This window comes from Plodia interpunctella, chromosome 20, assembly GCF_027563975.2.
Source record: "Plodia interpunctella isolate USDA-ARS_2022_Savannah chromosome 20, ilPloInte3.2, whole genome shotgun sequence".
Taxonomy (NCBI): domain Eukaryota; kingdom Metazoa; phylum Arthropoda; class Insecta; order Lepidoptera; family Pyralidae; genus Plodia; species Plodia interpunctella.
In genome coordinates, this window is record NC_071313.1 from 1,172,281 (window position 1) to 1,188,911 (window position 16,631).

Sequence of the window (16,631 nt, forward strand, 5' to 3'; positions counted from 1 at the left end):
TGACGTTTAGTTTTACGATCACCATAAAATTATTAATTAACCCTAACCTGAGGAAAAACAGGAAAGATATTAATTCCGCCAAGTAATATTTTATCACTCTTGGAAAGAGCCAGACTCTTGACAATGAATTAGTTTTCATTGAAATTTCATTCCACCTTCAGTTTTTACTGCGTTTATGAGATAACTTCAAAACATGGGTATACTAAGCTCTCCACCGCGGCTTCGCGTAAATTTCCCACAGTTATTTTTCTGGGATGAACCCATGTCTTGAAATTTTGCACGTTGTTTGAAGTATGTAGAAGGCGACATACTTCAAACAACGTGCAAAATTTCAAGAATATTGGTTGAATAGATAGTACGTGAAGAGGTAACAAACTTACTTTCGCATTTATAATATTAGGAAGTTACCTTAGTATTAAAATTTTAAAGTTATCTCTTATTGAGCGCTGAGGAGACAAACCGACAGGCCATCCTGGATTTAAATCAAGATTTAGTCTAAGCCATAGATAAAATTATTTTTCTTTTATCTATGGTCTAAGTATTTAATCAGAAATTAGAGTGTCCCAGTCACTTTTTACTACTTCTCACTGGCATTTCGGAACGACAACGGTCAATAAAAAAAAATTAAAACAATGTTGGTCCCATAGATAAAAGAAATATATTTATGCCAGAGAGATCATAATTACATGGATTCAATCATTTTTTTTTATTTAGTACCTACATAATTGTGTAACATGATAACATTAACAAACCCACTATGAAAATGTTAACAAAATCGTAATGATTAATCATTATTGTTCTAATTAAAACTATACTTTTAAAATAAATAGAGAATTTAAATGTATAAAATCATTTTTGTGCTCGTCTTAGTTACCACCATTCGAATATCTTACCATAAACTTTAATTGAAATTGTTGAAGATGTTTATTTACACAGGAAAGATTGTATTAGCGTTTGTTAGAACAGTTCTCTAGACCAGACAAATAATAGCAAAGAACAGTAAAATAAACCAGTAATACCCTTCCATTAGTTCCAGCCTCACAGCAATCAAAGAATATGATATAGAATATTATACAGATAAGGCACTCTCGAATAAAATTTAGTTTGAGACACGCTTATAGATTTCATTATTACAATGGCATATTCACAGCTTTAAACGAGAATCATTCTTTTCATTAAAAAAATTCACGTCACTGACTTCGATACAATTAATTATAGGGACTCAGCGTATTGTATGTAGTTTTAATTAATAGAAGTTCTTTTGTGTGTTAATAAAAACTATTGATAATTTTATTGAATTGAAACCTACAGCGTATACACAATTACAATGTAATGTACAATACTTGTATATATATATATATATATATATATATATATGACGACCTTCGGGAAAAAGCTAATTTCTAAATAATATGCCAGAAGAAGCTACTGATAATGAGTGAAGCTACTCAGATGAGGGAAAATAAAAGACCAAAGTGTTCATTGACGACCTCGGTGATGAAGTGCTTGCCTCTGAACCGAGAAGTCCCGGGTTCGAATCCCAGTCTGGTCATGATGGAAAATGATCTTTTTCTGATTGGCCCGGATCTTGGATGTTTATCCATATATGTATTTGTTATTAAATATAGTATCGTTGAGTTAGTATCCCATAACACAGGTCTCGCTACTTACTTTGAGGCTTGCTCATCCTGTGTGATTTGTCCTAATATATTTATTTATATTTATTGAATTGTATTTATATATTGCACCATTCACAAAGGAGTTATAAGTTACAACAAGATATTCAAACATAATTATCGCTAATTGCATTGTGAATAATGCAATAAAAAATATCTATCTTTTTATTATATTTACTTAGCGGTGCAAGATACTAATTAATACTTTAAATAATTGCATTAGCGATAAGTCCGCCTTTGCACTAATAATATTAGATCTTCAACAGCGTTTTTTAATTGCCCCACGAGGGGTACCCTCGTTATATTCGTACCAAACTTCCAGAGTGACGCCTCTACAGTAATGGAGGTAAACGGATAAAATAAACATGACACGATACACGTAATGCAATGCTCATATGCAGTGCATTCACCTTGCAGTTGTAGCAGATGTTCACTTGGTTACACAAAGCCAGTGTTCAGCATATTTGTAGTAATAATTGTATTTTTGACTTGTTGTGGCCTGCTTGCATGTTTCAGAAATTTACCATAGATATCGCACACAAAAAAAATAGGAACAAATAGGTTAGTTTGATATCTTATATTATTATATCTTATCTTATATATATATATATATATATATATATATATATATATATATATATATATATATATATATATATATATATATATATATATATACATTTTAAATGTAATGTGTATATATATATATATTACATTTAAAATTTTTAATTTTACGTTTGACTGTCTCTATACTTTTCGTACGCGACAACAAGCTTTAATTACACTAATAAGTAAAATTTACAGATGTTTTATTAAACGTCCCGTCATAAAATTCTTGTATTTAATTGCTATCATAACAAGACCCATATTTAACGCTAAAATATGAAAGCACTATGTGCTTTTACTCGATTATAATAGCTCAAAAAACGTTCTCAAAAAACTCACAGTTTAGCGCTGTAGTAAAAAATTTTGGACCGTGTTAAAGTGATATTATTCATAAGTGATATTATTTGTATTTCCATATTTCTAGTAAACTGCTAAACGTATTCAGGATATAATTACATATTTGATAGACTAGAAACGAAACTAATTTATTTTATGTATGTTTTTTTTTAAATTTAATTTTGGACCGTGTTAAATTGATATTATTCATCAAATTTATTTGTATTTCCATATTTCTAGTAAACTGCTAAACGTATTCAGGATATAATTACATATTTGATAGACTAGAAACGAAACTAATTTATTTTATGTCTGTTTTCTGCGTATTATCAAATTGGATCTGATTACAACTATTCCATGTTATTACATATGAAGTAAATAATCAACATACTACAATTAAGATGTGCCACCTTTTATTTGAACCACAACTCGCAACTCACTTCGCTATTGACTCTCACTTCGCATAATTAACTTGACCTTGATTTTGCATTCTGTAAGCAATACCTAGTAGTTGAGTTGTCTGTGATGAAGCGGTGGTGGTGTAATGGTTAAGACGCCCGCATGTGGATCGAAAGTTCTCAGGTTCGTATCCTACTCGTGCCATATGAGTTTGTATACCAATCTGACTCATTTATAGTAGTTTTCGTAGACCACCACTTGTTTCCGGTGAAGGAAAACATCGTGAGGAAACTGGCACACTGGTTGACAGTTTAGTTCCCTAGTGTGTATACGACTACCTGCCACTAGATGGCGGTAAGTAGATGTAAAAGTCATGTCAGATGTCTTTTGGCGACTTGAAAAAAATCTGACACCAGTGTTAGCAATAACACACCCGATATGATGATGATGAGTCTGTGATTTGATTTATAATATAACTTCTCAATCAATAAATAACTGCAGAATGCCTCTCGTTATTTTTCTACTACAGACATCAATATTACCCTCAGGAAATTTTCTTTACGGCATCGACATACAATCTGGAATGCGTATAGATCAAACAGGATTTGTAACAATAGGAGATAACATTACCTCAAATGTCTATAGACCTTCTCTCCCATTAATTTACAGATGTAACCATTAATTCGCGATGAAGAAAAATCATCTAATATTTTACAACTTCCAGAAATGACTCGAGCTCGGCACAAGACTGAATGTCAAGGAGAGCAGCTATCAATTTCTTTAATTTTCGTGTCATTAGCTATAATTTGGATCGAGTAGGCATTTCACTGTTGGAATTTCAGCAATATTTTAGACACGAAGCGAGCTTTTATTTCATTGTATGGTCCAAATGAATATTTTCTAAAGTTGTGATTTAATTGTAACTCATAATTATCATTTTTAGCCCCTTTTTTCCGTCAACCGGTGAGCATAGGCCTCTATCAGCGTGCGCCACCATCCTCTGTTCTCTGTTGACTTTCATTATATAGTTAGCCCATGTAATTGCAGGTTGTTCGACATTTCTTTCACCTGTCCTAGGCCCCTGAACCGGAAGGTACCGGGTTCGATCTCCGGTCGGGTCATGATGGAAAAATGATCTTTTTCTGTGTGGCCCGAGTCTTGGATGTTTATCTATATATGTATTTGTTATAAAACATAGTTGAGTTAGTATCCCATAACACAAGTCTCGAACTTGCTTTGGGGCTAGCTCAATCTGTGTGATTTGTCCTAATATATTTATATTTATCACACAGTCAGTGCTTTATTCTATTCCCACTAACGTGCTAGGTGTCCTGTCCAGTTCAATTTCTGAATCATGACTTAAACATCCCAAACTGTGGTATGCTGTCCAATAGTGGTGTTTAGAATATGATGTGAAGCATGGCCCACTCCGTGGCCCTCTGTGCGACTCTCGAATTGTACACAGCTTCCCTCTTTGTGTCCATGTCTCGGCATTGTAAGTCATATTGGGCAGGACACATTGGTTTATTGCGACTAGCTGAAACACATCAAAACCCACAGAGATTTAGGTAGATTTTCCTCGAACCTCAAAAAATTATATTATTTAACAAAACTGAATAAAGTTTTTAACCATTTCTCTACTCTATATGTTTTCCCATTGTATATTTGCATGTAGAATAAATTCAACTGCAAATTGTTCCATGACATTTGGAATTCTGATGATAGAACAACAAAAAATCGAAATATAACAATAACACAACGAAAAATCTCGGGCCTAAAGAGATATGCTACTTATTTCTAAATAATAATATCTACAAATATTAAATATATTCATTTTTCGTGTACATAAACAAATTGTTACATTAAACACAAATATAACATCAATACGAACGTAGACAAATTGTTTATGGTGAAAAATAGAAGAATTACTCTCTGCCGTTTATAACTTAACCCCTTCTCCCTCTGTCTGAGTTTAAGAAGATAATTTTCGTCGTAATTAACCCTGAGAATAATGTATTTAATTGGGCCATCGGCGTTGCGAGCCGTGTGAGCCGTCGTGGAATATATATAGAATAGGTTTTTATAATCACATCTCGAGTTTGGAACATAATTACCCTATATTGTTACGATAAGAGTCAGTTATATGGGATATGAATTACTAGCTGCGCTATTGGTTTGGAATTACTAGCCATTCCCTAAGTTAAAATAATCAGAATCCAAAATTAAGGGTTAAAATTATCATCCGCGAAAAAGTATGAAAGGGTATATAAATAATGGCAAAATAAATTAAACAAAAGTGCTTCAAATATAGAAAAAATATTTATTTATTAAATTTTTACATTGAAAGTTACAAAAACATGAACGATGATTTTTTTCCCAATAAATTTATTTCTAAACAATCATGTATGCATAGAAAACCATTACTTTCCCAAAGAGTTTGTATGAAACTGTTAATTTATTTACCAAGTCGAATTCATTAATTACTAGCGGTTCGCCCGTGCTTTGCTCGGGTAAAATTATAATAAAATATCGACCTGAACCTGCATCAAAATCCGTTGCGTAGTTTTGAAGATCGAAGACAGCGGGAAGTGTTTTTGTTTTTTTCTATGTATATCTATAATAGTAATAGTGACTATATTAAACGGGAAAGGAAATTTTATTTCTCCTCAGAAAAACAGCTATGGAAATCCATAGTAATACAATCCAAATATTTTGGAGTAAAAACAAAGAATGGTTATTAATTTCTGCGGGCCATGAGAATGGTAAAGATTTTGAAAATAACAGGTGGCCTGCCAGTATTGGCAGAGATGTTTCACCTAGGGCTGTCACAATCGAGCTGCAGTTGTAGTATTCAGTTAGGACATATATAGTAATCAGGAAGAAATGCGAAGACGCTGTGACGAACAGGATCGATGATATCGGCCTGAAATTTAAAAAAATACTATATTTTATTAAATGACCTTTGGAGTTGGTTGTTGTAGTCAACTGTAACGTTAACTTTCAGTTGCACAGAAAAACGCAAGGTACACAATTTTGTCGAAACGCCAGCGACGCGCAGGTTACACAGTCAACTTCAAAGCTGACTTGTGCCGATCACTTTCGCAGCAGTTGAGCTCTACTTCACAAAGTGGAGCTCAACTGCTGCGAAAGTGACAGGGAAAATGCTCATAAAGAAGACTTGTTACTGTTCTGATATCGTAATTACTATAACGCGATTGTTGTCACTTACCACAAGTTACATTTAACAGCGTAGGATATCCCAGCGAAGACAACAGCTCCGACAGAAAACAGGAGACCCCACAACGCCCACAGTCTTATCCTGTCTGTATGCTTGTCATAGTTTAGGTAGACATATCCCGCTTTTACTCCAATCAGAGTTGAGAGCGTAGTTGAGAGCAAACCTGGAAGAAATAGAAATACAATGTTAAAATCTGAAAAGAATAGAATTACGCCGAATTCAAATATAGTCCAATTTTCTTCATTACTATAAATCTAAAATCAGCTACATTTTTGGTGATTTTTGGCCGTGGCTTTTGATGTTTTTCTACACGATGGATATATTTTTTTGTCACGCGCTAATAACTAAAGACAACAAAATATAATGTTTGTAAAAAAAATGATTTTATTTATTTAACTTCATCACAGTTTACCAATAGGTAATACAGAGAGAAACTATATATATTTTTATAAGTACTAGGTTTATTGGCTGCAGTCCTCACCTAAGATCCCTCCGCTAAATCCATTGAATCCGTCTACTAATATAGTCTTTTCAGCTTCTCCAGTGAACAGTAGATTGACCCATTTGGTGAACTCATTGTTACAATATGTGGACTGTTCCGGCACGACGTACGTGTACTCTGTGCTGGTCAGAGGTATTTTGCTGTAAGCAACAAAAGTTGAAAGTAACAAGAAATGATTTACAATGCTTGTACACTTATATGCTTAGTGTGGGCCGCTGAGAATGGTCAATTTATTTACTTAATGTAGATAAGTAGAATTCCGTCCTGGGTACTATTAAATACGCTAATATAGGAGACGTAAGTAGTTAAAGTTTTCGTGAACTCTGTCCAAAGCTAGCGTTCTGGACAGAGTTTACGAAAACTTTAACTAGGTACTTCTACAAATATTTTTTTTATTCAGACAAATCAGGGAAGAATTCAAATTCAAAATTATTCAATTTAGGATGATATACATCACTTATTGATGTCAAAAAATTACTTAAACTAAGTCTACTGACGGCTTCCAAAGCGCAGCTGAAGAAGAAGCGGCGCAACAAACTTCACCGCAGCCTTTTCTCCAAGGACGTCAATTAACAAATATAGGTCTTATACATATATTAAAAATTAGGAGGATTGTTTTCAATGTTGACGGTGAACTAACTAACCCTAAGTACTTACATTATACAATTATAGGATGCGAGCATAGTCACGAAGATAATGATGGTCACCAACACGAAGCTAGCAATGATCCAACACCACACTAGGGAGGTTAAATTCGAAATCATTTTGAAGAAAATGTTCTGAAATATAAATATATCTATCGTTAAAAATTTGAGTGCTGATCATTCTATCCTGATGGAAAGCAAAGATTTGGTCTAGGGTATTATTATGTACACGGACGCTCAAAAAATACCCAGAGATTCACTCTTGTCTTCAAGATCCTTAAATTGTAGGATCACAATGCACAGCTGCAGTGTTCTACAATTTAATTTATAGAAACTATTAACCGGGCAAACATGTGGGTAAGTGGTCGCTTAGTGGCAAACCCAGTGCTTAGGGCCTAGTGTCTTTTGCCACAGCACCCTGTAATTAAAAAGGGTTACCCTGTAGGGTGTTATAGGGTGCGAGAGGCTACTACCTATCTCACTTGTCTTCAAGATCCTTAAATTGTAGGATCACAATGCAGTGTTCTACAATTTAATTTATAGAAACTATTAACCGGGCAAACATGTGGGTAAGTGGTCGCTTAGTGGCAAACCCAGTGCTTAGGGCCTAGTGTCTTTTGCCACAGCATCCTGTAATTAAAAAGGATAGTTTGCCTCCCTATAAATTACAGGGTTGAAACTGGAACACAACAATGCAAGCACAGTTAAGTGATTGAAATGACGCGATACCCATGCAGATGACCTTTGTAGCAAGCTCTACCTTTCTAATAAATTCAAAGTTGCGATCTGATGTCTTGCCTAAACTGTCCCTTCTACTGCTCCACAGAGGATCTGTTTGAGGCCAATGCTAAGGCAATTGCTGTGTTTTGCTTGGGCTCAAAGGCTTGACTATGTTTTGCTGGATACTACGTGAATGGTGGTACGTAAAATTTTGTTTGCTATTTCGTCTCGAAAAGAAGAAGATGAAGGAGAAACAAAATCGTAATTCGCTCACTGACTTACTTCTGACTTTATTTCCAACTTGTGTACGGATAAGAAGTAAACGGTGCCAACTAAGAGGTAAGCCACGCCGACCATCTCCAGTGGACGCCACAGTGTAGGCACATTAGTTGGGAACTGGGACAATGTTGATTCTATTGTTATTCCCAGTAATATGAGGATGAAGGATCTCTGAAATTATAACAACATTATATATTATTTCACAAGATCTATGCCAAAAAATGACTAGTTAAAAACTAGTTTTATTTTTATCGTATGCACCAAGTTAAAAAATATAGTATTATATACATGAGGGAGTACTTACAATAAAGATGTCTCCAAAAATGGACCTTTTGCTTTTGCCCTTGCTCACAGCCTCGTCCATAGCGGTGGGTATCTTGATGCCGATAGTCCATGCGTATACGCAGAACAGACAGTCTGCTACGGACAGCCCGCCATGTTTGATGCTGAAGACTGGGTATCCTCCAGCGCCCGACGTTATGAAGATCAGGAGAAGTAAAAGAACCCTGCAAACCGATAAAAATAAATAAAAATAAAGTTTTTTTTTTTTAACTAAAAATCATGACACAAGCTTTTATTGTTGAGATCATTAGAGAGATCTCATTGCATACAATGTGTGACAAAAAAATCGCATCCGTGCAGTAAACCGTTGAGGAGTTCCCACGACTGGAGCTGAACTTACAAAATCTATAAAAGAGTGTTATAAGACTATTGTTTACTTTCATTTCTGGCTTAGAAATAGAATTATGATTTCATAATAATGTTGATAATTTTATCAACATTTACTATATTACACTGCAAGACAAACTTAATGACAAGTTCATTAAAATGAAAACAAAATTATATTCACCCCCTATAGAAGTGTACGCATTTAGCCCTTTCATTATCAGTAGTGCTTAGTTCTGCCTCGCCGTCCTTCCGTGCCCTACACTTGAGGGCAAATTTAATGACTGCGTATATACCTCCGCAGACGAGAAGCATTGACGTGAATAGTATGAGAGCTGAAATAAAGATAAATATTTTAACGCAAAAAATAAATAAACTTAGGACAAACCACACAGATTTATCCAGCCTCAAAGTTTAAAACTTGTGTTATGGGAAATAAGTTATATGTACTAATATTCTAAAATGTTACGTTTTAAAGAATAGATATAACAGCGGTTCCAAAAGATAATACCGAAATTACACTTTTTTTTTTCAATACGAACATTGAAAAAAGTTGCTTTTAAAAGTTTAATAATATCTTCATTTAATGTTATATACATACAGATAAATCTGTACACATAGAACTAGGTTCTTTTTTATTAAGGTCATCGTGAAATGATTAGATTTCTAAAAGTATTAAAAGTATTCGATCTTCAAAACAGCGTTTAATGTACAATTGAAAATTAATACAATCAACATACATTTTCTAGAAATAAGTTATAACTCTTTTAAAGAATGACTTCTTAAGTTCTCTCTTGTCGCGTCTAACATTTAGGCTATTATATTATGTATTTATATTTGTATGTAAGTATTAATATGTATTTATAATTGTATGTTATTTCTAAAATGTATTTATATATATTTTTTTTATTTTTTGTTATTGTTATATATATTTATGTATTTATTTATTTAGATTTTACTTTTCCTAAGTATATTTATTTATTTTCTTACAATTTATAGTCTTCTCTGTTCATGTTGTGCGTTATTACGTCTGACTAGCCTGCTACTGTATACACGTCCTCTCAACCTATCGCCGGTTGACTGTAAGAAATCCCTACATGGGATAAGTCCGCCGTTGTACAATGTATCTTTCTTGCATTAATTTTGATTAATTTGCTTATTTTCGTGCAATAAAGTTATTACAAACAAACAAGTTTTCTTGTTCTATATAGATAATACCCTTAAAGGTTTTCCTTGTGATCGAGTGGAACAATAGAATAGGTACTTACGAAAATAGCTGTTATAGGTAGGAACCAACGGCTTGGCCTCGCATCTTCCGATATCCAAACGATAGACTCCAAACTCTTTGAGTGTAGGTCGCATTTCACACAGGATACCCCTAAAATAAGTTTTACATTTCAATTTGTAACAAAAAGGTAAAATATTCAATTTGTAACAAAAAGATAAAATATATCTTATTTGCAAAACACTCAATACTCAATACTTTATTGCATCCACAAAGTTGATATAATAAAATATGATATAGTAAATGGTGCTATATATAAAATAAAAGTACATTTTGTGGGCGCTGTCGGGCACAATAATTGGGACAGAATTGACAGAGGAGGTCGCACTCGGATAGAAAAATGAAACATATATAAAATTGCAAGTTTCATTAGAATTGATGTCTTTTTATATAAATTAATGTATGTATGAGTAGTCATACATACATTAATTTATATAAAAAGTATTAAGTTTTTTTTGTGTATTGTTATTTGTAGATATGCATATACACGTGTACCCATACTTACCTATCTATAACGTTTACACTTGTAAATTGGTACATCAAAACAAAACATTCTGAATCAACATGCCTTTCCATAGTATGGTGTGCAAATATAGTTACAGTCGCTATACAAAAACACATATAATTATAAAAAATATTTTTTCTGAATTTTGATTGAAAAGGTAATTTGAAATAAGAAGCACCTTTGTTGTTAATTTCCTATTTACAGCTTATATCTTGCTTGTACAAAAACTGATCAAAATAAAACTGAAATATAACCTCTTAATATTCCTGGAGAAAGACCCCAAATCCTTCTTCATCAGTCTCCAAGTGTAAGGCATGCTCGTGTCCACTATCCATGTTGTCTCTTCATTTTGCCTCAACTCCGTAACTAGATTAAACGGACACTGGAATATGAAAAAAAGCGTGGTGAAAAATGGTTCTAAGACGCCTCTTGTGGATCAAAAGGTCCCAGATTCAAAAGCTACTCGTGCCACATGAGTTTGTACACCAATCTGACTCATGTATAGTAGTTTTCATCGACCACCACTTGTTTTCGGTGAAGAAAAACATCATGAGGAATGATTGATTATTATTAACTTGTTTGTGAATGGATAAGGCACTGGCAAACCACTCCTTAGTAACGTCAAGAAAGTTGTTGTATGTGTTTCATTCCACGTAATGACCACGACCCTCAGCCATGAGGAATACAACAATGAAGGAATATGAAAATCTTCCTTCATAGTTGTATTCTTGTTGTATGTAAAATATGAATATTTTTATCAGATATGTCATTATTAAAGGAAGTCTAGGACCTTTTCATATAATGTAGCTGATGCTTCAACGACCTTGCAGTCACCGTGGAAGCAGTCAGATTGGAGTAATTGCGGTGTAAGATTGTGGTGGTGGATACAGTTTATTTAATTATAAGGCACATCAACAACATAAATATATAACATTATTAGAAAACATGGTAGTAATTTCTGATATTTACATCAATTATAGATGTGCACAACATTCCATTTTTTGCTTACTGATGAATTTAGTAACCTTAAAAAATAACTTAATAATTATATAAAAACAAACTAATTTTTCAAAGTTTTATCCTTAAATATTTTTGGACTATCGTGAAATATATTCAAATTAATCAGCAGTTGTAAACCAAATAACTAGTTTGGTTCCTACAACGACGCCGAACGCAATATCAAACACTAGCTTTCCGTTTTCCCACGGAAACAGTCCTTCTCCTTCCTTCAGACTACATGTATACAAAATTACAAGAAGATTGGTCGAACAGATAGAGCGTGAAGAGGTAAGAAACAAACTTACTTTTGCAGTTGTAATATTAGTGTTTATATACGAAAATATTAGTTGAAAACTGTAGTAGGGCTTGTAAATAAAAGGTCCGGAGGTGTTGAAACTACGTGTATTATCTCCAAGATGGAGGCACAGAGAGAGCGGGAACAAACAATAGACAATAAAAAGCCATAAACAATAAAAAGGTAAACTAAAATATTAGCTAGCTTAGCTATTATTAACAATAAATAATTTTCTTTCTTTTTTTAACTCAACATAAGCACAATCACAGATTTTGTAAACCATATTTTTTTTTCTGATCGAGTGTGTTATTGTTAACTATGGGAGTTTTCATTCAAGTCACCTAAAGGATTCTGACATAATTCTTACGACAATTAGTATTTATTTGTATTATTATGTTGTCACAAATCACAAGTGTTTTCCTTATTTTTATTGGTTGAAGAGAAATGGAAGCCATTGACTGGGACATTTGATAAATAAAATGTTCATAAAAAGCCGTTCGATCGGATAAGCCTTCCTGATAAAAATAACGTTTAATCTCTTCCGCTTGGTTCTTATGATTTGTTCCCATTGTACCCAGATGTTTAGCGCCAAATCAAAACAAAAATGGGTAAAAATATCCTAGCTTTAGTCAGATCCGTTTTTAGGGTACAAAAAAAAGAACAAAATATTCACGCATTTGCGTCGGCATTTGTCTGAGTTCGGCAACAGTGTGGAGTTGGCTTATTGATCTCCGAAACTACTGTTAAGTTTACTGCACCCTCTTAGTTTACTTGTGTCTCTTTCAATCCAAAGGTTGGCTGGAAGAAATTGCTTTAGCGATAAGTCCGCCTTTGCACTCATTATGTTTGAATATCTTGTTGTAACTGTACTCCTTTATGAATGGTGCAATAAAGAGTTTATCTATCTACTCGTATCTAAGCCTGAAATAAAAATACTAAATATTTTATTTTATTACTTTTAGTTGGTACCCTAATGCATCGATTTTTGTTCAGTAATAATCATTCTCTAATGAAAACACATGGTATAAAAGAATAATGATTGATTATGTTGATTCTTTATCAGGGAAGGAAATTCACGCGGGTGAATCCGCGGGCAAAAGCTTGCTTATAAAATTAGTAGAATAGAGCATAAACAAAGACCCTGGTGCTCTGACCTTGGTTTTGGGATTTTTTTACGGATCCACTTTAGGATCACAGTTTTGCATTCACACTTTAGGAGTAAGCAAGTAAAACTAAAAGCGATATAGACACAGAGGGAGTCCACCAAGCTAGGACGTCTCTAAACTGCGGAAGTAACCCGATATGTTCTGGAACCGATAGTTGGGACTATGTGACTTTTATTGCGTTTTCATTTTGATATACAGGGACGTTGCGGAAATAAATACTTCTTTTATTAATACGTGCGTAAATGAATGTATCGTGTATTTAATACAATTTTGGTCGGTGTTATCATCTGGCAATATTGAAATTACGGTCAGCAGTTCATTACTCATCTTTGCGTGCAGGTTGCATTTGAAGCTGTGACGCCCAAAGCCCGCGGGTTCGCGGAAAAAATAAAAGTGAAATTTTGAAGATTGATGATTTTACAACAGGCCGTCAGCCTGACGTAAACCCACTTTGGGAATGCCATTGTTGCCTATCAGCTATTAAGACTATGTGTCCCTTAATCGTCTCGTACGACATCCACGGCATCATGCATTGCTTTATTTATCCATTCCTACAGTCATGGATACAGAACAAAGCACTTATAGCTTCCAGCCCAATAATTCCCACTAATTTTCCATTGACAAACACAGAAGGTTGCAGAAATACATCTGAAACAATCATGCTTTTCCATTGCCATGGTATGTTTGCGTGCGTCCAGTGCTCAGAATTTGTTTGTTTAGTTTCCATTTGGGAGAACAAGCAATATTCTATAGGTACAAAAAAGTCCTAGAATAAATATCAGAATTGATCAATTCTATTCCAGTTTTTCGATCTAAACTAAATCCTAATCCTATTCTGCTTTCATCCCGGAAATTAAATGTTACCGTGGGAAATTTACGCGGGCGAAGCCCCGAGCAAAAGCTAGTGTAAAAATAAATCAATAAATTGATAAAAACTCACAGATTTAACAATATTACAATGCAATGTTTTTATACTTGTGTAAAAACTTTAAAATGTCATTATGAGCAAAAAGAAAATGAGAAAAAAATTTTGCTTTATTTTTTTTTTTCATTTTCACCATAGATAGTTATAGATAATAAATAAATAAATATATTAGGACAAATTACACAGATTGAGCTAGCCCCAAAGTAAGTTCGAGACTTGTGTTATGGGATACTAACTCAACGATGCTATATTTTATAACAAATACATATATAGATAAACATCCAAAACCCGGGCCAATCAGAAAAGATCATTTTCCATCATGACCCGACCGGGGATCGAACCCGGGACTTCTCAGTTCAGTGGCAAGAACCTTACCACTGCGCCACCGAGGTCGCCATGATAGATAAAACGTTTATTTGCATCAACTGAGACACATACAAAAAAATAAAATCTGGAACAATGCTAGACAAAAATATCTAAAGCTATTTAATTAACATACATTTAGATTGTAAGTGACATTTTATCTTAATTTAATCTGATGTCATTTTATGGTTTTTTTAAATATGCTATTATTAACATTTGCATGCTATTGACAACGGCTGAATAGGCTTGTTCTAAACCATTATGTGGATATTGTATTATCTACCCTATTAAAAGTAAATAAAATTATTTGATTTGATTCGATTTATAAATAATAATAATAATGTTATTGTTTCCATGACGTAACTAATAACTCAGTGTTGAAAATGCTAAACGAGCAAACACTGATGTTCAGTCATCAATATATACAGTTAGTATCATCTGGCTGTGTCTAATACCAGCTACAGACCACCGCCGAACTCAGACAGTTACAACGCAATTGCGCATTACGTTGTGGAGTATCTATCAGAGATATTATTTACCACAAAGACAGAAATTATTTATTTGCAAAAACATGAGTTTATATTTTTTTACAATGTGGTGTTGTCTCACACCGTCCACGGGTATGCAAATTTAAATGGAGAGCATGCTATCATCCCGCAAAACAAAATCGAATAAATAAAAGTAACAATATTAACCAAATTTTTATCTCAGTCATTAAAAAAATCGTTCAAATTATAATAACATTTATCAATCAGCGAACACCTGAGGTGCATTTTAAATAAATTTAAATTCTGATCTTTGACTTGTTGTGGAATTTTGTTACAAATTTTATGTGCCATACATACAATACTTTTACTGAGTGATGCCGTTTTAGAAGGGTGTAAACTTAGTCTATAATTATCCCGATGATTTCTTAATACAACATCACAAAGGCGTGGGAATAAATGAGCATTACATTTAACAAAGTGCGCAATGAAAAACCCAGCAATGTAATATAATTATCTGAACTTTATGTCGATAGGCATAAGAGAAAACACGTGATACTTCATCTGAATTATTTGTTAGAACTAATTTATACTTACCTCATAACAAAGATCATTCGCAGCATAAATAAAAACACTTTTCAGCGTGGTATTAGCGATCACATAAGCACTGTTCAACGATAAATTGTACAGATTCAAACCGTGGTAGTCTTCCACAGACGGGAGTCCTAACCACTGTTCCATCTCGACCTCATTAAGAAACGTCTTGTTTTTATTTGTGTGTAGTTAATACTGAGCATTGCTCGGTTATCATGATGACCTCTTAGTACATAGTTTGTTTGGAGTTTGATAGTTCCAGAATTATTATTTGTTCAGACTTATTTTTAAATATCAGCATTTTATTCTAGTCTACGAATCAACTTAGGGCAAAAACACATTTTTTGTATGTACGTTTGTAACGCGATAACTTTCGAACCGTTGGTCTGATTTTGATGAAATTTAAAAAGTATATGTAGGATCTGTCAGATAGAATTTTTAAGTTCGAGGGGCAATAAAATCGGTTTGGTAGATTTTGAAATATTCACAATTTTGTAAAAATGTCTAAGTACGTGGCGAACAACTAGTTACATATTATTCACATTCACGAGAAAATTTTGAAGTCAATAAGTGATGTATATCATCCTAAGTTCAATAAAGAACTTTGAATTTAAACAAGTTTATTTATCAGACAAATCAAAAGAAACCCCGACTTGTAATATTTATTTCGCCACAAGTTTTGAACGGCTAAACCGATTTTGATCAAACATATCTAAGAACCACCGCATAAAAATTTGCTATCACATAAAAAACCGCATCCAAATCGGGTCAACCGTTGATGAGCTACGGTGGAACGTACACAGCGGCCAAACTTATAACACCCCTATTTTTACGTTGGGGGTTAAAAAAAGATGACCTACAGTTACATAAACCTAACTACACGTGGAGTTGGTTAACAAACGACCCAATTAATGATCTTCATAAATAAAAGCAGAATATATAAATAAA

General features: G+C 33.5%; 1 protein-coding gene across 1 annotated transcript; it reads right to left on the reverse strand.

Moving 5' to 3' along the window:
• Positions 1 to 5,317: 5,317 nt before the first annotated feature.
• LOC128678869 (uncharacterized) lies at positions 5,318 to 15,887 on the reverse strand. Its single transcript, XM_053760749.2, has 10 exons — positions 15,687 to 15,887; positions 11,111 to 11,238; positions 10,335 to 10,444; positions 9,251 to 9,401; positions 8,705 to 8,906; positions 8,404 to 8,571; positions 7,415 to 7,536; positions 6,737 to 6,897; positions 6,247 to 6,418; positions 5,318 to 5,940 (listed from the first exon to the last, which is right to left on the reverse strand). The coding sequence occupies exons 1-10, from the start codon at positions 15,828 to 15,830 to the stop codon at positions 5,655 to 5,657; spliced, it is 1,644 nt and encodes a 547-aa protein (XP_053616724.1). The 5' UTR covers positions 15,831 to 15,887; the 3' UTR covers positions 5,318 to 5,654.
• Positions 15,888 to 16,631: the final 744 nt, after the last annotated feature.